Source organism: Camelus dromedarius, chromosome 3 (genome assembly GCF_036321535.1).
Source record: "Camelus dromedarius isolate mCamDro1 chromosome 3, mCamDro1.pat, whole genome shotgun sequence".
NCBI lineage: Eukaryota > Metazoa > Chordata > Mammalia > Artiodactyla > Camelidae > Camelus > Camelus dromedarius.
In genome coordinates this window covers 56,079,123-56,102,790 of record NC_087438.1, presented here as the reverse complement: position 1 = coordinate 56,102,790, position 23,668 = coordinate 56,079,123, and the positions used below count along the sequence as shown (strand labels likewise).

At 34.3% G+C, this 23,668-nt stretch overlaps 1 protein-coding gene across 2 annotated transcripts in view; it reads left to right on the top strand.

Annotated features, from left to right (window-relative positions):
* The window catches only part of EDIL3 (EGF like repeats and discoidin domains 3), a 392,288-nt gene that overhangs the window by 346,801 nt on the left and 21,819 nt on the right, over nt 1–23,668 (top strand). For both annotated transcript variants that reach the window (XM_031447711.2, XM_010982003.3), the window contains one exon: nt 16,822–16,977. In XM_031447711.2, the coding sequence (XP_031303571.1) occupies nt 16,822–16,977 (156 nt within the window). The remainder of the gene's footprint in view (nt 1–16,821; nt 16,978–23,668) is intronic.

Genomic DNA, 23,668 nt, shown 5'->3' with positions numbered 1-23,668 from the left:
AGCATGTTCCTGGATACATAACACATGAAAACCTTGCAATAAACTTAGAAGATGCAAAGATGACTAAAATATGATGGAGTACTCAAGGAGTTCAGAATCTAGTAGAGGACATGTTGCAGAAACACAGCCTCCATACCCTGCTTACCAAATTGAGATGAGGACAGAGTTTTGGATGAAGCAGAAAAGGCAGCTTTATTTCTTTGCCAGGCAAAGGAGGTCACAGTGGACTAATGCCTTTAAGATTGTGAGCCTACTGGGAAGAGAAGGCAGAGGATTTTATAGTAAAAGTTCAGCAGTTCAAGGGGCAGAGCTAGTTTCCATAGAGATCTCTTACAGAGTAACAAAGTATTGCAAAGTTGTTCTTACTTTTGCAGATGCAGTGGTCCCCTTCCCTCTGCTGGGTATGAAGTTCATCTCTGGCTTTAGGACTCTCTTAATATTCTTGTGCCTAGAACAAAGGATGCACAGAAAGGGGCTCCTTGGAAAAGAGCTCTAGAGAAAAACTTGTGCAGTTTAAAGTCAGGTTGATAAATGCTTTTAGTGTTTAAATCAGGCTGAAGCCTGGGATTTCTTGCTGTAGGCTGAGGCCTGCAGCTCAAACAACAGGATACAAGGAAACCACAAAGGGTCAAGAGTAGGTCACTATGGGCAAAAGCAGGACACTGAACATCATCATGAAGGGGTTGAGCAGACCATCCAAACCTTTCTCTCCAGTCCAACCCTGGTCAGTAAGAGCATGGGAAAAACCTTTATACCATTATACAGTTAAGCAGTTTCAAACATCATTACAGATATCAGATGGTCACCATTGATGACAATATGGTCCTGCCCCATTACAGACAGACATTCATAAATGGGTCATTGTGAACACAATGTATTACCTACTATAATGGAGGCTCTAAGGAGAGCATAGATTGAAAGTTGAGAAAAGGCTTAGAGCTCTTTGCATTTGAGTTTCAGATCAATATCAAATGTAGATAATTAATTCTGACATGTTAATTAATATTCATTTTGGTCCCATTCACTAATGCAAAAATAAAAAGAATAAAATTTGTCAACCATCTAGTTCCATAGTAGGCATCATGCAGTATAGAAAAAGCTGGGTTGGGGGGATGGCAATACATGTTAAGAAGAAAATAAATATTTTTTAATTACTTTCATTAAACTTTTTAATTTGTTTTGCATGGTTTTTAAAGAAAACCTTTAGGGTGCATGTGTTAGATTGTGTTTTTCATAAAACTTATAATAAGGAAATGATAAACTTTGTGGCAGATAGCTTAATTATATTTAGTTTCCTTACCTATCTACCTGTCATTATGAAAAACATAGCTTTATGATAGAATGTATGAAATAGCTCAGGTTTCATTGTTGCTTCATGTTTACATAATTTTGCCATAACTCTCTTATGCTGAAGGCAGCAAAACTGCAGAAACATGAAAACAATTTATACAAAATAAATTCAGCTAACAGAACAAAGTCCTTCTTTAAAACGAATGGCTCAATGTTAGTGGTATGATTGCAATAATAAAAAGTCATGTGAAATGCCAAAAAATTAAGAGCTTTGATTTTAAGCACTTAAGTACACTAGTTTTTGTTAGGCCTAGAGTTACAATATTGTGAGCAAGCAGAGTTTCTTTTAAAACACTTGGAACTTGTTTAATTATGTTACTTTTCATTTGAAGATTGAATGTGGTTTGAGGTTATGTTGCAAAAAATACATATGGTCAATATTACTAGAGAAAATTAGACAGATATCTTAAGAGTCTACCCCAGCCTTCACCTGTACATACTTCCTAAGAAGCAAAAACAAATACACATATTATTTAAGTCCTTCCTCAGAGACTACTGTGCTTTTTTAAAATTATAAAGTATCCTAGTCATTTATAGAAAATAATGTAATACCTGAATCTAACAAACGTTAACATCATGCCATATTTACTTCATATATATTATATATACAGTAAATAATATATTACCAAAAAGTATTTACTAAAAGGGAAATGGAAACCTGTAGGGTCAAGAAAGATCACACATAAAAAAGAGAGAGGAAGAAAAGAAATGAATCCCTTAATAGACTTATCCTTGTTAAAGACTTCAAGTCAGACTTTAACAGCTTTCAAAAAACATATACCCTGTGTTTTACACAGAACACATATACCCTCTGTTTTCCACAGAAAACAGAGAGAAAAAGGCTTCACAAATTCTTTTATAAAACTATGATTTCTTGTTACTAAAACTGGGCAAACACAAGAAATTGACTTAGAATCTCACTTGCAAAATGCAAGTCTTAAATAGAACACTACTAAATGGAACCCATCAAAGTTATAATGAAGAAGAATTTATCCCAAGAATGCATAAAGTGATCAAATTTTAAAAAGAAGAAAACTTAAAAAAATCTGTTAATCACCAAGGTATGAAATTAAATGTGAGGAATGTATATATCTTGCTGATAGGAATATAAATTGATAAAATCATTTTGGAAATTATTTGGCTTATCTTACAAAATTGCACATTCATGTACTCTACAACCAAAAAAATTCCACTCCTAGGGACATGTTCACAAAAAAATTTTGAATACTATTTATACCAGGAGACAAGTACAAGAAAGTTCATAGCGTTGATTTTAAAAGACAAAACTGGAAATAATCAGATACTCATGACAGTAGAATGGGTAAATATATTGTCTTACATATACACATGGAATATTACATAGTTATGAAAATAAATATACTTCATAACTATAAACAACCTTACAGATTAATCTCAGTAAAATAATATTGAATGAAAAAAGTCCCAAAAGATTACTATATGATACTTTTTATGAATTTTTAAAATTAAATATTATTTAGGGGTCCACTCTAGTAAAATGTGTTTGAAAAAGTAAAGAAATAGAGGAAAATGCAGCACTGAGTAACCATAGTTGAGAAAAGCAGGAAGATAGGGGAAGATACACACGTAGGTATTGTCAGTGTTATGGTTCTCAAGTTGGTTGGGTTTGTGGCCGCTTATGTCTTAATTAAGGGAGGAATCTGTATAATCATCTCAATATGAACAGACATAATTTAATAAAATTGAACACCTATTCATGATTTTAAAATTCTGAAACAAGTAATAGAAGGAAAAGTTCTTAATCTAATAAAATATGTCTACAGAAAAGCTATATCAAAAAGCATTCTCAGGGCAGAAATGTAATATACATTCTTTTAATGTCTGGGTTTTTATTGTTGGATTACTTTTAACTATTGTTTCCATCTTGAAAATACAAGATGTTGTTGTGACCTGAAAGTTTCCAAAAGAATATGTTCTTTCAGGATAATTCTTCGCAGTTTACCTTCCAGTCTGCCCAACGACAGTGACATTTCTTGCTCCTAAAGCATAATCTCTTCCTGATGGTTTATGTCACTTGCTGTTACTTGTTAATGAAAGTGGCACTATACAAAGGAGTTGGAGACAATGAATTATAAGGCCATTTTTTTTTTCAGAATACAGGGTATTAAAAAGCATGTCTGGTATTTCCTCCATAAGTTTTTTTGCTGCAAACATTCTTGCCACGTAACTAACTGGCCGTGAGGCAATTTTGCCCTGAAAGAATAGCTGGTTGACAGTTTTGGGTGTGACAGCTTGTTTTCAACTGGATGAAACACATTAGTATTTCTTCCAGTTAGCAATGTTATTGGAAGCTTTATCAAGCTGACAGATGACAACAATTTGCCCCAAGAGTTGGTTCCTTATTTTGAAACACTTTGCATTGGAATAGGGAGAGTCCAGCCAAGGGCCTGGATGGCATAGAGTTGCCACATTTCCCATAGAACTTGGGAACATCTATCTTACGGACATATGACAGTATGCCAAATACCAACAACAGTGTTCACAATACAATAGCGCAGGTATAAATATGCATTCTAGTACTTGGAAATGGATAACTCTCTTAATGGAGAAAGACGTTTTAGCAAAAAAGAAAAGGTGTGATGCCCAATGAAGAGTCAAACCAACAAGCCAAAAAAAAAAAAAAAAACAAAAAAAACCCCACACCAAACAGTATAAGATACTATGAATGAAAAACTTGGAAGACAAGTATGTGGGTGCAACCCACAAAATAAAATGTTGTTCGCACAGTTATTGCTATGAATCTACACACATTTTACATGTATTCAAATATTTAATACTTCATAACAAAGTCTTTAATTTTGTTACTCATTTTTCATGTTTAATGTTTCTGTCCTTTTTAATGTCCCTCTTATAGTTATTTTTATTGTTTATGGCAAATTTGCCTTATAACCAATTATGTGACAAAAATGTTTGCAGCAAAGGTGTCTACAGCTAAGATACTTATGGCAAAAATACCTAGAACCATTAAAAAGTCAATAAATTATATCTGTGACCTCCGTCCCAAGTGTGCCCTAAAGGGAGACTTGCAAAAAGTAATTTGTGTTGGACCTATAGTGATTCTGTTTAATGTATAGATGTGTCAAAGCTTGTATTCTGATTCATAAACTAACAGGTATTTCAGCATTTCTTGAAATGTACCAGATTTCTCCGTGATGGGAAAAACATGTCAAAATAATCTGTTTAGGTATGACAAGCCACAAGATAAGAGACAACTCTTGTGAGTTGTTTATGAGGATGAACTTTTTTTTTTTAATACTTCCTTGCTGCCTGGTTCCACTGTAAATAACTTTCTGAAATTATATTTTTAGTGTTATTCTAATAATTTCTACGTAATTCCTCTTTTTTAAAAAAAATCATTGTTTGAATTTCATCTTTGGACTTCAGGATCCTTAAGCACTTAAATCAGATAAAGGGAAGTATACTTCAATTGCTTGTTTATTTCTTTTTTTTTTTTTTTTTTGCAAATTATGTTTAAAATGCCAGAAGCTTATGCCTGAAGTCTGAGGTGGAATATCAAAAACAGTTGCAAAGGTGTTCAACCATTGGCGGGGGGTAGGGTTGTTATCTCATGAAATTCTTCACTTAAATTTCTAAGTGGGCCTTCAGTGAAGTGAAGTATAACTTGGGAGAGTTTTTAAACTCTTAAATACATATGCAAAGAAAAGTAAGTAAGTATAATGAGTTTGTTCCAAGTGATTTATTAATCCCATACCTAATTTAAAACTGTAGTTTATGAGCTATTTTGCAGTAATAGAAAATACAGTGCATGAATAGTTTTAAAGAACATGATTTTTAAAATATGAGATTGTTTGGAGCTGACTGCACAAAGAAATGAACTCTTGTTCTGAAACGAGCACATATACGAGAGTCCCTTAAATAAAGTGCCACTTCTCAAGAGAAGGAGAGTATGAGCATCTTATTGTTCACAAGCAATCAGGAAGAACATATTTTATGAAAGTTACATACCCCATACTTGCGCCATAACAGTATAACTGTTAAGCATATACTGTTTTGGGGCTTCATTATAGATATATCCAGGCCATACTGTGCTGTGGGACTTAATTAAAATATGTTCATCAGATAGTAGTCAGATTTTATCTGCATTCAGAGCTCAGTTTTATATTCTGCCACTTAATAAGCTCAAAAAGACCTTGAACACTGTATTAAGAAGAATAAGTAGGAAATTAATATAGGGACCTAAAGGAGAATCTTGGCGAGATTCGGATTTCAAGTGTAGAACAGCTGCTCCTTATTTCCACTCGGGAACAAAACAAATGGAAATTAACGTCAATAACAGCAGAAGAATACAGATAAGACATTTTCACCATGAAGAAATTAATACAAATAAATAAAACATGTTGATTCTGTGCATATTCAGTGAGGGACTCTAACCCTGGCTTCTAATGAGGCTCTGACAGTTATAACCTGTGGTGACTAGAGTTGATGAACCAGATAGCCCGTCTGCCGGTTCCAGGGAGTTTGTCCTTCCTTTGCAACTAAAATGCTGACAGTGTTACTAACTATGCATTTCAATGGAAATAATTTGTATCCTTTTTATCCATACTATATGCATACTCTGGACAAAAGTTTTGTTTTTTTTAATAAGTCACCCTTTAGGGCATTGCACCTTCTGTGTCAGTGGCTCTTAACCCTGTAATCCGGGGGCACTTTTCTTCCAGGGGGACCCATCCCCCACTCCTTCCCCTCCCACTCTGATCACTTCAGAGCAACGCACTGACCTGGGCTGTTTTTCAACTGTTGACACTGATGGTCCATTTTCCCAAAGCAATTTGAAGCCTTTATCTCATCCTGATTCCTGAGAGGCCATGCCCCTTTCTTTCCACTTTCCTTTGTAAGAACAAGACGGAAAAGGTTACGTCTAGGTTTCTTTGCATTGTTGTTTTAGCCTAAAAATCAAATCAGGATAAAACATGCATATATATCCAGTTAAGATTGAAAAATCTAGAATTAAGGCTTATGCGTCCAATGAAACAAAATGATGTATAGGACTTTACAGATGATCTACATATTGTGGGAATGACAAAGTTTTATATCAATATAAAGGGCACAGCTCCTAGCAAGCGTGATGCATAAAAATACGTTGTGTGTTCTGTCAACTTTCCTACCTTACAAGGGCCTCTAAATATTTAAGATATGCAATGTGATTTGCCTCTGCAGTATACCTTAAGCTGTGGATGTTTTATTTTCAGAGTTCTCGTGATTTCCCTTTATGTGTCACAGAACAAGAAGATTTATGTAAATATACATATTGACACACATATTTGTGTATAGATGTTTGGTGCTTGTAAATGTCAGCCTCTAAGATATAGAAGGGTTATACAAAACACAAATGCCTTTGATAAAATTATATTCAATAAAGTAGTTGTCAGAGATATATATTCAGTAGTTCTTTCAAGTGAACAGCCAACCAAATTCTAGCTACTGAAGTGCACGCCACGTCAGTGAATTTTTAGCTATCTAAAAGAGCCTGACAGTTTCCACCTAGGATCTCCTCTCACTGTGCTTTCTAAAAGCACTAAATAAAAGCTACTTTAACTCCTATTTAAAAGTTATGTTATTGTTTTCTAAACTACATGTAAATCATTCACCAGTAATTTTCTTTGTTTTCTACTTCATTTGGGCATCAGCACTGCTGTAATTGAAGTATCTAAATAACATTTATTGGGTATCATCAAGCTATTTGATCAAAGCCTAGTATCGTCTCCATTAACCAATTAATAACTACCCTATCAATTATACACTAATTCAATTAGTCACCAACCTGAATTATTGTTCATAGAGTAAGTTAAAGTTCCCAGCCTAATCAAAATCAGGCTAAGAAGGTAAATAACAAAGATATTCTTTATTTAACTAATTCTTCTTTCTCAGGCTGAACTTATTTTTGATGAACTCAGCGGAAAGTCACTTTCAGTAACCCAGTGGGAAAAGTATGATTATTTCCCCTAAAAATTTTCTGAATTTTATATTTTTTTCAAGTATGTTTTAGTTTTGCTGACATAGGATTTGATGACATAGGATTTGGAGAAATTGGGTAATAGCTTACCTGTTAATTTGACATAAATTTTATTTACTTGTAACTGTAGTTGTTTGAGAATTATTTTAAAAACAATTCAAAAAATAAAATTTATATAGACTATTACAAAAATCTGCTCATTAAAAAAGAACAGAAAATCAAATTATTTTATTTTCTCTTTATATGTCATGCTTTAAATAAATCATCACAAGGGCATTAGATTCATTCCTTTTACTATTATTTTGTTAACTCCAAATGTTTATAGTTTTGGTTTTTATTTTTTTTAACATTTTTTATTGATTTATAATCATTTTACAATGTTGTGTCAAATCTGTTTTTATTTTTTATTGAAGTATAGTTGTACAGCAAAGTGATTCAGTTATACATACATATATATATTCTTTTTCAGATTCTTTTCCATTATAGGTTATTAGAAGATATAGAATATAGTTCCCTGTGCTATACAGTAGGTTTTGTTGTTTATCTGTTTTATATATAGAATCTGCATCTACTAATCCTAAACTCCTAATTTATCCTTCCCCCACCTTTCCCCTTTGGTACCTATAAGTTTTTCCATATCTGTGAGTCTGTTTCTGTTTTTGTATGTGTGTGTGTGTGTGTATATATATGTATATATATATACACACACACACACACATATATATCACATTTTCTTTATTCATGCATCAGTCGATGGACACTTAGGTTGCTTCCATGTCTTGGCTGTTATAAGTAGTGCTGCTGTGAGCACTGGGATGCATATATATTTTCAAGGTAAAGTTTTCTCCAGATATATGCCTAGGAGTGGGTTTTCTCATCCACATGGTAACTCTATTTTTAGTTTTTTAAGGAACCTCCATACTATTCTCCATAGTGGCTGCATCAATTTACATTCCCACCAACAGTGTAGGAGAGTTCCACACATTCTCCAGCATTTATTATTTATAGACTTTTTGATGATGGCCATGATGACCTGTGTGAGGTGGTACCTCATATAGTTTTGATCTGCATTTCTCTAATAATTTGTGATGCTGAGCAACTTTTCATGCACCTATTAGCCATCTAGATGTCTCCTTTGGAGAAAAGTCTGTTTGGATCTTCTGCACTTTTTTGGATTCAGTTGATTTTGTTTTTTGACATTGAGCTGTATGAGCTGTTTGTATATTTTGGAAATTAATCCCTTGTTGATTGCATCATTTGCAAATATTTTCTCGTGTTCCATAGGTTGTCTTTTTGTTTTGTTTATGATTTCCTTCTCTGTGCAAAAGCTTTTAAATTGAATTAGGTCCTACATGTTTGCTTTTGTTTCCATTACTCTAGGAGATGGATCCAAAAGAACTATTGTTGTACTTTATGTCAAAGAGGATTCTATCTATGTTTTCCCCTAGGAGTTTTATATCTCAGTCTCACATTTAAGTCTTTAATCCATTTTGAGTTTATTTTTGCATGTGGTGTTAGAGAATGTTCTAATTTCATTCTTTTACATGTAGCTGTCCAGTTTTCCCAGCATCACTTACTGAAGAAATTGTCTTTTTTCTATTGTACATTCTTATCTCCTTTGTAATAGATTAATTAACCATAAGTGTGTGGGTTTATTTCTGGGCTTTCTATCCTGTTCCATTGACCCACATGTCTCTTTCTGTGCCAGTACAATACTGTTTTGACTACTGTAGCTTTGTAGTATAGTCTGAAGTCAAGGAGCCTGATTCCTCCAGCTCTATTCATTTTCCTCAAGATTACTTTGACTATTCAGGGTCTTTTGTGTTTCATAAAAATTAAAATTTTTTTTTTTATTGGTGTGATGAGACATTGAGAAGTAGAGTGCTGGCCACAGCATGCAGTTTCTGGCTATGGTAAAGTGACCTCCAGGCCCTTGGTCCATAGAAAAAACTTTGGGTCTTGGCCACCCCTGTCCTGATTCAGATGTTGGAATCCCCATACTGTAGTTACCGGAAGCTCTGCCCAGAGCCTGGAAAGTCACCGACTGCTCATAGTTGTGTGCATACTTCATGGATGATGGGAAGGGAATCAAAGGCTGCATCAGTCACAACTGACAGGTTAAATGTGATAAAATCATGTAAGTGATTTCCTGATAAGCTCAACATAGGAACATTTAAAATCAGGTCTGCTTTCTCAGCTCCAGAGGAAACTTCCAAATGTAGTTCTTACAAATATATTTGAGAAAATTCACCCAGGCTTCACTAAAACTCTGTGTAAAGATAATTCTAAGTGAAAGTCCATCTATCAAGATGTTCTTATTAAATCTCAAAGAAGTTTAAAAGATAAAAACAAAGACACTGAAGAAAGAAATTGAAGACCACACAGACAAATGGAAAGATACACAGTGTTCTTGGATTGGAAGAATCAATATTGTTGCAATTAAAGAGACCTTACCAAGATACATCCTGGTATATGATGATGATGATGATTTATAGTTTTGATTTTAAGAATAAAGAGCAAACCTTGTAACTACCAGCCAGAGAGAAGGGAAAATAAAAACAAAGAAAAAATGGATTATTCAACAAAAAGTGTTGAGAAAATGACATTTTTATAAAAATCAAAGTATGAACCTTCTGTCATGTCATATATACACATAAAGCCAAGAAGATTTAGATGTTAAGGAAGGAAGGAAGGAAAGCTAAGAAAGAAAACACAGAGGAAATCATAGAAGAACATGTAAATAATTTTTAAGTGATCTAATTAAGTAGAAGGTCTTTTTAGGCATACAAAAATATTCAGTCACAAAGGAAGTGATTGACAGATGTGAGTATAGGAAAATTAAAAACCTGTATGGAAACAAAATTAAATGACATAGCATATTAGGAAAAATGCAATAAGTATAACAAAAGCCAATATTGATATTACATAAATAATTCTCAAAAACAAACAAGAAAATCTCTAATCCCAGAAGTATTAGAGGATATTAAAAAGACATTAATAATAATATATGTTATTAGTAAGACTGAACAATTAGGAGAATGTAAATTAAATGCTACTTGTCACCATTTATGCACATTAAATGTAAAAAATGCCATTTTTCACATTCTCAAAAATATAAAATCATATAAAACATAAGATTGGTCAGTATGTAGAGAAAAACTTACCATATACAACAGCTGGAAGTATATAACTTTCCTGGAAACAAATGAAACAACATATATGTCACGTTTGAAATAGCAGATCCTTTATGGCTATAAGGAAACAGTTGCAGCAGTGAGTAAAAATAAGTACACACAGGAGTTCAGTCTAGGTTTTTACCAATGAAAAGGAATTGGAAACAAATTAAAAGAATATTAATAGAGGGCTGGTTAAATAGTTTTCCTATTTATTTCTATATCCATAAGATAGATTGTTACATAGCCATTATAAAGTACTATTATTTAGATATAAAAATATCCACATGCAAATTACAAAGTCACATGTGTACTGTGAGTTTATTTTCATGAAGATATATTGGGAATAGGAAATATCTGCAAATATGAATATCAAGAGACCAATAAGAATTAACTCTGGATAATAAGAGTTTTGGTTATTTTATCTGAATTCCTTGTATCTCTTCACACCATGTGAAATACTCATGACTATTTATTACTTTTATGACCAAATACTCTTAATTATATGAATTTATCATATGTAAATGAGATATGTGGCCAAATGAAAGGACTAGGATTCAATGAAAGTATTAATTTTCTTAGAAAATTTAAGGATACAGGGAGGAGTAAATGTTTTACAGTAAATAAATGATTGTGGTAAATTCTTAAAATGGCTTGTTAGGATAAAAAAAAAGTTTTAAAAATAGTTTATTGACATAGAGAATTACTAGTGAAATATTAAGAAAAAAAGAATGATTTGACCTGCAAATATGGACTAAAAGTACAACCAACACATAGTAACCAATAATATTGTTCAAATGCCAAATACAACAAATTTGTCTAAAACATCCACACTTAAGGGGGATGAAAGCATTGATTGTATCTCATGGTTAGACAGTTGTTTTTGATTCTTCTCTGTATTTCTCAATTGTTCTTCATAGCTTGTATTTTATAATGAGGAAAATTATTAAAAATATTAAATATGTAATGTTCATAGTTATGCTATCTCCCATCCTTAGTTAAAATATGCAGTTCAACTACCTACATGAGTCCAAACCCTATTGCAGCCAAGTGCAATAAAATGAAGTATGTGTGTGCTTTACATGGAGTTAGCATTATATACCGTTGTTTCATGTAATGTTATGGTAAACAATTCTTTATTGAAACCAAAATGTCTGACTCTTTTGTCTATAATTCAAGTTTTAAATACAGATAATTATATTAGCCTCAAAGTTATTTACGTTTAATGAGTTAGCTTTACAAACCTTCCTGAAGTTATAAAATGTGTAATCCAAAATAACTGATACAGCATAAAAGCAAAAACTAGAGCACTGTAGATGCAGCTGAGTGGCATATTTCTGTGGCAAACCTCTTTCGTCTTTTTGTTCACTTTCCTTGCGCACCTGTTTATCTGTATCACTTTTCATTTTCCTCACCCCTTTAAGAACATCTCCATGAAAATCAACGGACTTTCCTTGGTCTGCCCTGTCTCCTGTCAGGGAGCCATCTGTCAGGGTGTTATACTGAAGTGTAGATAATCTGAAATGTAGTTTCTCTTGAACTTTCTCAAACAAATGCTCTTAGTTTTTCTACCCTGGTTTTCTAAGTTAGACCCTAAAAATATTTATGCTTTGTTAAAACCTTACAGGATGTTTCACAGCAAAAGTTACATTCCTACATAACGCTCATGCAGTTTTTCCTTTACTTACACATCACTTAAGCCTCTATATATATCGTTCTTTTTTCACTCTTATTAAAGGAAATAAATTATTCACTATAATTTGGAATATAATTTTCTCTTAATATTATTTTAGAACCATCTCCCCATTATAATATAATCTTAATATTTAAATGGAGATGCACAACATTCCATAAATTTATATTATTCTTTGTTAATCATTTCACCCATAAATGTGAATTTTAGTTACTTTAAATGTTCTCTACTTTAAGTAACAATGAAATGACTGTCTCTGTACATCCTAAGAAGGTGACCAAAATATGCTATGATCAAGAAGTGGCTTCTAGGAGAATCTGGCCACCCAGTTTCCGTTTCTATATTTATGTTTCTAAAAAGGTGCTCTGAGACTGATTAAATAGATTCTTACCCCCAGTTTATTTGTTTTATAGTTAACAGTTTTTATATAGTCCTTACTATGTTCTATTTATTGTTTTATGCATTTAATAAATATTAACTCATTGAATTCTCATAAAATCCATAAAATCCTAATCATGGGATTATTATTCTAATTTTTTTTTTTCAGATGAGGATGTAGAAAGGTAAAGTAGATTGCCCACGGGTATATAGTTAGCATGGGTATATAGAGAGCCAGTCTGGAAACAGACCGTTCAGCTCTGCCAGAATAGGCTGCCTCTCACAATCACATTCCTGAAGGGTGGAGAGGACTTTTTTTTTTTTTTATTGAAGAATAGTTGAGTTACAGTGTTGTGTTAGTTTCTGGTGTACAGCAAAGTAATTCAGTTTTGTGTGTGTGTGTGTGTGTATTGTGGGTGTGTACATACATATATATATATATATATATATATATATATATATATATATATATATATATATCTTTTTCAGATTCTTTTCCATTATAGTTTATTAAAAGATATTGAATATAGTTCCCTGTGCTATACAGTAGGTCCTTGTGGTTTATCTATTTTATATATAGTAGGTTGCATCTGCTCATGCCAAACTCCTAATCTATTCCCCCCACCCCCACTGCTTTCCCCTTTGGTAACCATAAATTTGTTTTGTCTGTGAGTCTTTTTCTGTTTCACAAATAAGATCATTTGTATCATTTTTTTAGGTTCCACATATAAGTGATATATGATATTTGTCTTTCTCTGTCTGACTTAAACTCTAGATCCATCTATGTTGCCCCAATTGGCATTATTTCATTCTTCTTTATGGCTAAGTAGTATTCCATTATATATATATATTCCATTATATATATATCTTCTTTATCCAGCCATCTGTCAATGGACATTTAGGATGCTTCGATGTCTTGGCTATTGTAAATAATGCTGCTACGAACATGGGGGTGTATGTATCTTTTCAAATTAGAGTTTTGTTCTTTTCCAGTATACGTCCAGGTGTGGGATTGCTGGATCATATGGTAACTCTGTTTGCAGTTTTTTAAGGAACCTCCATACTCTTGTCATTAGTGGCTGCATCAATTTACATTGCTATCAACAGTGTAAGAGTGTTCCCTTTTTTCCACACTCTGGAGAGGATTTTTTAACTAGTTGTGTTCCCAGTAAAAAACTGTTGGTAGAACCATGACATTGTGTTTTCTTGACCAGTAATGTCACGTAGAGAAACAACAGAAAAGCACTTAGCATTTTCTGATGTGACACATTGCGGCCTTCTTAGCTGTAAGTTGGTTTTGTCTGTAGAGCATGCTTAGGAAGTTGTGCCAGCTCAACCCAGCAAAACCTTTATTAAGAAACCGCTACATGTAAGGCACTTTTAATACAGATCCAGGCATGAAGTTCAGTGCACTAAGCCTAGTGCCCTAAATAACTGCTCTGTCTGAGCCAAACCTTGGGAGGTGAGGGTCTAAAACAGCAGAAGCATGTTTGCAGTACAACTTTAACTTAGAAAATCTGCAGGAGGGCAGAGTGATCCTGGGCCAGGGGTAGGCTTAGGTCCAGAGGAATGGGCTTTTCTGCATGCTGAACATGAGAGTGGCACGTCCTTTCGGTGTGTCTCAGAGTGAGGTCTGTACATGCCGTGCGGCAGCAACCTCATGTTAAGTGCGGGATGCTGAGTATTTTTAGACCGAAGTAAGTCTTGCTTAGGCCTGGTATTCTAAGTTTATAATGTAGCATATTTTAGGACAAAATCCAGCTTGAAACAGATTGCTGACTATTTAAATCGAGAAGTTGACTTAACTGGAACAAAAAAGAAAAACATTTCTAGATCAAAAAATATAAATTGCTGGAGAAGGGGAGCAGTGAGAGTGGGAGTAAAACAGATCTGTGAGAAAGAGCCAAGACACACAACTTAAGGAGAAAACATCTCCACCCAGCAGGAAACCCTGACTTTAAGAAATACCACTGAAAAAGAGATGCTACCAGACTCCTCATTGCATCATCTTAGCTTAGGACTTAACAGACGTGTAGGCACTGAAGAATCCAGCCCTGGAGGTGTTCGTATTCTCAGTGACAGTTTGAATTCCTGTGTTTACAGCCTTGACGACAGCACAGTGACTCAGAGGACCGTAAGGGTTTTTTTCCATTCATTGAGTGTCAGCAACATTAAGAGCACTTTGAAGACCAGCGGCTGTGCCTGGACGTTTCTGTGCAATTAGATTTGGATTCAGGACAGCAAAAGCAATCCATATTTTCAAGTCCAGACAGCTGCGGGACAGAGAGGAAATTCATGTTTAAAGACAGGGTTCTCTTAATATTGCAAGGCTAGGGTTCTTTTTGTTTGAGTCTTAGGGTTACTGTAAGTTTGATGAGTGTGGTGAGAAACTTTGAGATTCTTCAGGAATTTCTGAAATAGTCGCAGAGAATGGGAAGAAATCATTGAGTGAGAATTCATATGTGCAGTGGAACTCTGACCCAGAAAGACATGGATTTGAATCTGGGGCCCTCCCTTTACTATTTCTCTTTGAGTCCAACATCATGTGACATTACCTCCCTAAGCATCTGTTCCCTCTAAAGTGGAAATAATACCCCACCGTACAAGATTGTTAAGCGTCAAGGAAGGCAAACAAGGAAGCACTTAGCATATTGTGAGCCCGCAACAGTTTCCTTCCCAGGATATCATAATTTCACTAGCCCACATTGCTCCTGGACACCCAAGATATTTTAGATAACATAATACATGTTTGGAAAAGAGCAGAAACAAATATTTTTTAGATTTTTGATAAACTTTCTAGAATATTTTAATAAAGCATTAAAGGCAGTTTCCTGACTTCATCCATTGTCCAGTTTGAGCCTAATGTCTTTAAATTAATGGTCCAAAAAGTGAGGGGAAAGTGCGTTTTTTAAGAAATATATTCCTAGGCAGTGAAACATTGGGAGCTGTTTTTGTATGCTTATTGATGAGCATCTGTGTCACTAAATATGGTCTAGTCAGTGCCTTCCCCCAGCTCACTCTTCTCATTCGTGGCCTGTGTCTGACCTATGACTGTCTATTTGTGGCTGGGTACCTCTCTCAGGATGGAGAACCTGAAATAGAAACAAAAGGACATAGTGGTTGAAAGTCACCAAGATCACACATGGGATTGTGACAATTAAAGATGATAAGGATCAAAGATGTAGCAGGACATTTATTTAGTCAGAGGAAGTAGGAGGAAGTAGGTGGCTATTGTAGGAGGAGAGAGGAAGCTATAGATCAAGGAACATTAATACAATAAATGCTAAAGGTCTTGTAAGAATTGTCCACATGGAAAACAAAGTTTCCTATAATTTTTCTTTTAATTAGCATCATAAATAGAAGAAAAGATGCATGAATAAGAGAACAAAGAGTAGGAATACTAACCTATTCAATGTTACATAGTCTTTGATGAAAATCATCCTGATTTTTTTTTGCATTTCAATTTTGCATTTGAAGAATTTAATGCTTATAAATCACCATGGATCTCGTGTCCTTTAATATATATTTTGCAGGAAAGAACACATACTAAGCACAGGTTCCACAAGTCATAGATGTGTATTTTAATTCTCTTTCATTTTTGAAGAATACTTGACTTCCTCTTCCACATTTTTAGGATTCTGAAAGGATTTTCAGTAGACAATGATTACTATTACTCAATTTTATATTACTTAACTGATTAAAATTCATGGAAACAGGGTTGACTTTTTATTTAATATTTAATTATGAAACATCAAATATTATTTTCATTTCTGATGTGTACAAAGCTACAATTTTATTTTTATTATTATTGAATTGACCAATAAAGCCAACAAACTGAGTTATAAGCACAAGCCCTGGGAGGTAACGATCAGCCCCAGGAAGGTCAGCCTCGCCAATCCCGTACCATCTCAGTTCCCCAAAAACAACACATGCGAGGAATCAGTTTAATATTAAATTGACTGGTAGGCTGAAATGACCATCATTTTATTTAAAAGTGATCAAAATGGTTGCTCAAGTTTTAAACGAAGTTTATCCAGGGGCATAATCAAAATTACAAGCCAAGAATAGACTCAGTCATGCTTTTTAAAGTGCAAATAATCAAGTAGATTTTTGGCTTTAGCATATTTATTTCTGAATCTCCTATATTCAAGAGAATTGAACATTTATAATAGATTATATTGTGGCATTTAAATTATGCCTTTTCCTTTTCTTAGGTGGATCTTCTGGTTCCTACCAAGGTGACTGGCATTATTACACAAGGAGCTAAAGATTTTGGTCATGTGCAGTTTGTAGGGTCCTACAAACTAGCTTACAGCAATGATGGAGAACACTGGACAGTATACCAGGATGAAAAGCAAAGAAAAGATAAGGTAAGCCATCCAGGTAATTTATAACATGTAGAAGTGGAGAATCAAATGGCTTAATTTTTTTTTATTTCCTTGATTATTTTGATAACTAGGAATTACAGAATTATAATTACAGAAATTAAGAGATTTGATTGTTATACTAATTTGTTGAAATTATAATGTGGGATGTTTCTCTGCTCAGTTTCCTAGATTGTTTTAATTCATAGATTTAATTTTTGTGACCTGTTTAATCTGTGTTTTGATATGAGAATGATCAGTATATATTGAGGCACCTACATTTCTACACCATACAGTTTCTAATTGTTTTTCTAAAAGTTCTTTCTACGTTGAATACCGTTTCATAGTATCTACTGGTCTCAATGTGTGTGGGATCCTGGAGAATGAGCGCTCAGGGGCAATATCAAAAACTTACTGGATTAGATGTTAAAATATGGCCTTAGATTAATGAAATTGAAAGAATTCATTACTTAGAGACTTTGTGCAAAGAATCGTAGCTTTCTAGATATCAACAGAAACAAAATCTTAGTTCAGTGATTCGGGGGATAGTGTAATACACTTTCATACATGTTAAGCATTTCTGAGCTAATAATGATTTTTCCATTTTGTGAAACCCTTTACGCCTTTACTGTTGTATTTTTAACCAGTAGAAAGGTTGGGAATATCTTCCTTTCTTCAAGTATGCAAGATAGAGAATTTAAATTTTCCGAGAAATACTAAGACTGGAATGGCTATTTCAATAAGTCTACGAAGTCTGAATTCAGTTCACACAAAATTCATTTTGGGGGAGACATGTTTTTAGGTTTAGATTACCAAAGCCACATCTTTTTACCTTTTAACATCTCAGAACACACCTATTTTGTGTCTCAGGGCAGCCACGTTCACTGAACATCTCAGGACAGACACTTTTTGCATCTCAGGAGTTGGTATATCTCAATGTCGCAGTTTAATTGGAAGTGATTACTATTTTCTAACTGGTAGTTTTAAAATTAAATTTAGCCATGGATCTCGTGTCCTTTAATATATATTTTGCAGGAATGAACACATCCTAAGCACTGTAATTTTGATTTGCGTTTCTCTGATGATTAGTGATATTGAGCATTTTTTCATGTGTGTATTGGCCATTTCTATGTTTTCACTGGAGAATTGCTGGTTTAGGTCTTCTGCCCAATTTTGGATTGGGTCATTTGTTTTTTTTTTTTTTTCTCATTAAGTTGTATGAGCTGTTTATATATTCTGGAAGTTAAGCCCTTGTCATTCTGATCTTTTGCAAATATTTTCTCCCATTCTGTAGATTGTCTTTTTGTTTTGCTTATGGTTTCCTTTGCTTTGCAAAAGCTTATAAGTTTAATTAGGTCCCATTTGTTTATTTTTGCTCCTCTATCTACTGCCCCTCTAGACGGCCCTAGGAAAACACTGCTAAGATTTATATCAGAGAATGTTTTGCCCATGTTCTCTCCTAGGAGGTTTATGATGTCTTATGTTTAAGACTTTAAGCCATTTTGAGTTTATATTTGTCAATGGAGTGAGAAAGTGTTCTAATTTTATTGATTTACGTGCGACCGTCCAGCTTTCCCAACAGCAGTTGTCACAGAAACTGTCTTTTCTCCATTGTATATTCTTGCCTCCTTTGTTGCAGATTAATTGGCTGTAGCTGTGTAGGTTTATTTCTGAGCTCTCTATTCTGTTCCATTGATCCATATCTCTGGTTTTGTGTCAATACCATGCTGTTTTGATTACTATAGTTTTGTAGTATTGTCTGAAGTCTAGGAGGGTTATTCCTGCAGCTTCATACCTTTTTCTTCAGTATTGCTTTGACAGTTCTGGGTCTTTTGTGACTCCATATAAATTTTAGGATTATTTGTTCTATTTCTGTGACAGTAGTGCTGGGCAATTTGACAGGTATTGCATTAAATCTGTAGATTGCTTTGGGTCGTATGGACATTTTAAGAATATTAGTTCTCCCAATCCAGAAGCATGGCGTATCTTTCCATTTCTTTAAATCTTTAATTTAATTTAATTTCCTTAATCAGTGTTTTGTAGTTCTCTGTATATCAGTCTTTCACCTCCTCGGTCAGGTTTATTCCAAACTATTTTTTGTTTTCATGTGATTTTTTTTTTCTTCCTTTTTCTGATATTTCATTGTTAGTATAAAAAATGCAACAGATTTCTGTATGTAAATCTTGCATCCTGCTACATTGCTGAACTCGTTTATCAGCTCTAGTAGTTTTTGTGTGGAGTCTTTAGGGTTTTATATATGTAGTATCATGTCATCTGCATATAGTGACAGTTTTACCTTTCCTCTTCTAATTTGGATCCCTTTTATTTCTTTTTCATGTCTGACTGCTATGCCTAGGACTTCCAGTACTATGTTGAACAGAAGTGGCAAAAGTGGGCATCTTTTTTCTTATTCCAGATTTCTACAGGAAGGCTCTCAACTTTTCACCACTGAGTATTATACTGGCTGTAGGTTTGTCATAGATAGCTTTTATTATGTTGAGATATGTTCCCTCTATACCCACTTTGGTAAGAGCTTTTATCATAAATGGGTGTTGAATTTTATCAAATGTTTTTTCTGCATCTATTGAGGTGACCATGTGATTTCTGTCCTTTCTTATTGATATGGTGTATCACATTGATTAATTTTGCATGTGTTGAACCATCCTTGAGACCCTGGGATGAATACAAATTGATCATAGTGTATATGACTTTTTTTTATGTGTTGTTGGATTCTGTTTGCTAATATTTTGTTGAGAATCTTTGCATTTGTATTCATCAAAGAATTGCATCTCAGGTTAGGGATTGCACAGATCCTCTATGCCAGCCTCTGTTCTGTCTGCCACAGAGCAGCTTCTGTGCTTTCCTCTGAGCCTCTGAAGCTCCCCTTCTATCCCATCTAAGCTCTTGCTGGAGACGGGGCTTCCCAGGATGAGGGTGCTTTTCCTCTTTTGCAGCTCCCTCCCCGAGGGGTAGATCCTGTCCCAATTTCTTTTCTCTTTTTTCTCCTACCAGCTTTCATGATGATTTTCCTTGTAGTTCTACTTGTACAAGACCTTCTAGCAGTGTTCAATAGGTATTCTGTAAGAACTGTTCCAAATGTAGATGTATTTTTTATGTATTTGTGGGAGAAGTTGAGCTCCACGTCCTTCTATTTTGCCATCTTGACGTCCTCATCCATATATTCTTTATAGATGTGTTCTTCTTCTTTTGAGAGGTCCTGCACAACTCAGCAATTAATTTTTCTAAAGTTGAATAACCTATCTCCTGTTGATTCTTAATATTATTTGTGTCTTGTTTCCATGGTTACTTTCCATAAAAGTCTTACATATTTACAAGTGTAAATTCAACTACACGTTTTTATCTAAATAAATACGTTTTATATGCTTTTTTATATTTACACAGTTCAAAGGGAAATATCTACAAAGTTATCTAACTTCTTTTTTGTGCTTTTCTGTTTTTATTGACTGCTTGCTCTAATCAATTTTGGGAGTATGGATGTGGAAGTCTGATGTAGATCCAGAAACAAGATTAACATCAGAAAAACAATCTCAAACTCAGCAATTTTCTAGGTTTACTACAAGTGGTATAAATGAAATTCTAGAAGTGTGAATGCCCTTTCTGTTTTTCATTAATATAACTGACTAAGCTTCAGGGAAGCAATGCCAAAAAAACTTATATATGTGCATAGGAGTTTCTAAATACACATATGAATGTGCATGTAAATATATGTGTATATGTGTACGTGCAAACCAAAGGCAACTGCAAAAAAAAAATAGATGCCTTGTTCTCTTCATCGAGATGCTACTTTCTCATTACCCTCTCAGAGCTTCAGTCAGAATTGTAATTTACTGTGCTATTCTATTTTTGGACACAATTTCACAGTAAATCTTTTGCTATTGAGCATGTGGTGCTACTATCTCGTTACAGATGCTACATTCTTATTTTTCTCTTTCTAGTCTGAAATATTTTCTAACATTTAACTAATTTTTATATTTCTCTATACGGATTCAGATACATTTTTATTTGAAAGTCAGATGTCTACAACATGGATTCAAATACATTTTTATGTGAAAGTCAAATGTTCCTTTGCTCTCATGAAAGTGATGTTTGTTTTTATACTCTTGGAAGCCTCTTTTTACTGCAGTTAGCAGGAAAATTGCAAAATCTGACAAGACACTTTTTGTATTTAATTTTTAAGGTTATAAGCCAAAGTAAAACAACAATAAATTTCAGGAAGAGTACTTATATGGAAAAATTAGAAATGAAAATGGATTTTCTTATCCAGTATATTAGTCATAATGTCATGGTGCTTAAATAAACCTGAGTTTACACCATGTGAGCTTTCTTCTTTGGAAGAAGGAAAAAAAAAAGCTGGTATGATCTTTTGTCTTTCCCCCTAAAATTACCTAGGTGTTGTTTGTTTGTTTTAAAGCGTAAGTCAAAAACTTGGAACTTTACTCTGGGTTTTCTGTTTAAAAAAAAAAAAATCCAAAACTCTGTTTCCAGTAAAATTTTGTTGGTTCTTAAAAAGATGAATTGCACATATTCATCAAGAAGTATTCTGCAATATCTAGGTAAACTCTAATTCAGTAGTTTCCAAAATCATCTGAGCGTAACACTCACGGGGGGGCTTGTTAAGAAATACAGATTGCTGGGCCCTGCCTCAGACTCTCTGGGGATGAACTGGGAATCTGAATCTTTACAGAAGCCCCAGCTAATCTGAATAATAAGCAAGTGTGAGGCAGATGTCTCTAACAGACACCAAAACTCAAATTAAGCTTTTGAAACTAAATGTAGTGTTATATTTTTCTAGTCAGAGTGGAATTTATTATATTGTAATTCTGTAGGATTTGGGTTGGCCTCTAATTTGTCAGTGGTAGTCAATATGAATCAACATTTCCTAGAGTAAGTTTAAATTTTAATGTTTGCCAGTTCTCTTACAAATACCAGAAAGCAAACGGGTATTAGCTTTAAACAAATTTTAAATTTAGATAATAGATTTAAGTCGTTAGGAACACAGATCATGTGCGAAAGCATCTAGGAGAATGTGACATTTCTATTCATTCAGTCACGTGTTCAGTGGGAGGTTACTGTGTACTCCATGCCACGTGTGAGGGGGGAAAAGTCTGAATACGACACAGTGGCTCAAAGAACTCCCAGGGGCTTTGATTCAATCAACTTATTTTTAAGAATCAAAATTTAATGTACCATGTTATTTGATAAAAACAACTCTAGGAAAGAAATAGCATATAGATGTCCGTTTCAAAAAGTTTGTGACTCTCTAACAGGGAAAAAAAAATTCCTGGTCCTTCTCCACTTCCTTTCTTTTCTCAGCATCAGTGTGAAAAGAGAAACAGCGACATAACAAACCTCATTAATAAAGCCTCCGTAATCTGTATTGGAGGATATCTTCAAGCCCAACAGTAGTTACAGGTGCCACAGGGCACGCCGTCTCTCCTGCTGATGCTGGCACTCTCAGGTAGCTGAAATTAAATTTGAATATTTAGAGCCCTGGAAGTCCAGCTCATCAGTGAAGCAGATTCAATTGAGATGTCTTGCCCAGTAGTCAGTGCCCATGCTATTCTTTTGAAATTTGATCTGAATCTGGAATTTAGAACCTGAAGAATGCTCTAGGAAGTGAATAAAAGGAATCCTCAGTGGCAGTGAGGAGGATGGTGGTAAGGGAATACGAAAGGGGGTAATTAAGTCTTTCAAGGAGGACCAGCCACGTTTCTGAGCAGCAAGATCAAGTACTGATGCTTGCAATCTTGCAGGGAGACCCTCAGTCTCATCCAGAGCCCTCTTACCTGTTTTCAAATAAGGCAGGGAGGGAAAGAAAAGAAGCTGCTTTTCCGAAAGAATTTTCAAGAGCTAATTGGCTTTGCACAAAATGCTCGAATTCAAAAATACCAAGTGAGTTGTGCTTTTACTTTCTAGAGATTCATAATGTAGTCACGGGAGTGTACTTACTTAGGGATCTGGTGAGCGAGTGAATTAACTGGAACTAAGTTAAGGAGACAGCAATAGAATTTCAGCATTGTCTGAAAATAAGGACAGTGTTATTTAAATAAACGCCATCTGGTATCAACTGTTATTTACAATTCTATCTGCTGTCTTCTTTGCGGTAATTCAGTATTATGGGACTGAGTAAGATAGAGTTGGTGTGAACAAAAAATTGCCTATGTTCACATAGACGTGGGTGTTACTGGATTTTTGAACTTAGGACACCACCTGAGAATGTTTCCGTTTTGGCAGAATATAAAGTTCAGTGATGAGTGCACCCTTTTTAATTTAAATTATATTAAATAGCTCTGCTCAGGAATGGATAGAGGAAGATAATAGTTAATGTCATGATTCCACTTTTAATGCAATAAAAAAAAATACATGGAATTAGGCATTGAAGGGAATCGTAGGTGCTAATATGTTCATCAAGACTGAATGAAGGTTGATAATATGCGGAGACAAAACGTTTAGTGAAAACACGTAAGCTCAGTTATTTCCATAAGCTATATGCACCAACTGCAGAATTCAAGGAGATCCTGTAATTCCTTACATAGCTTTAATAATGCATGTTCTTGCCCAAAATAGAATGGGATCCCTGTAAATTTTTCTAAGGCCTCTGACCAAGAAGTCCACATCTGAGGAAATATCCCAGGATAGAAGAATTAATTTATCAAAGTGAAAGTTGTTTGCAGAC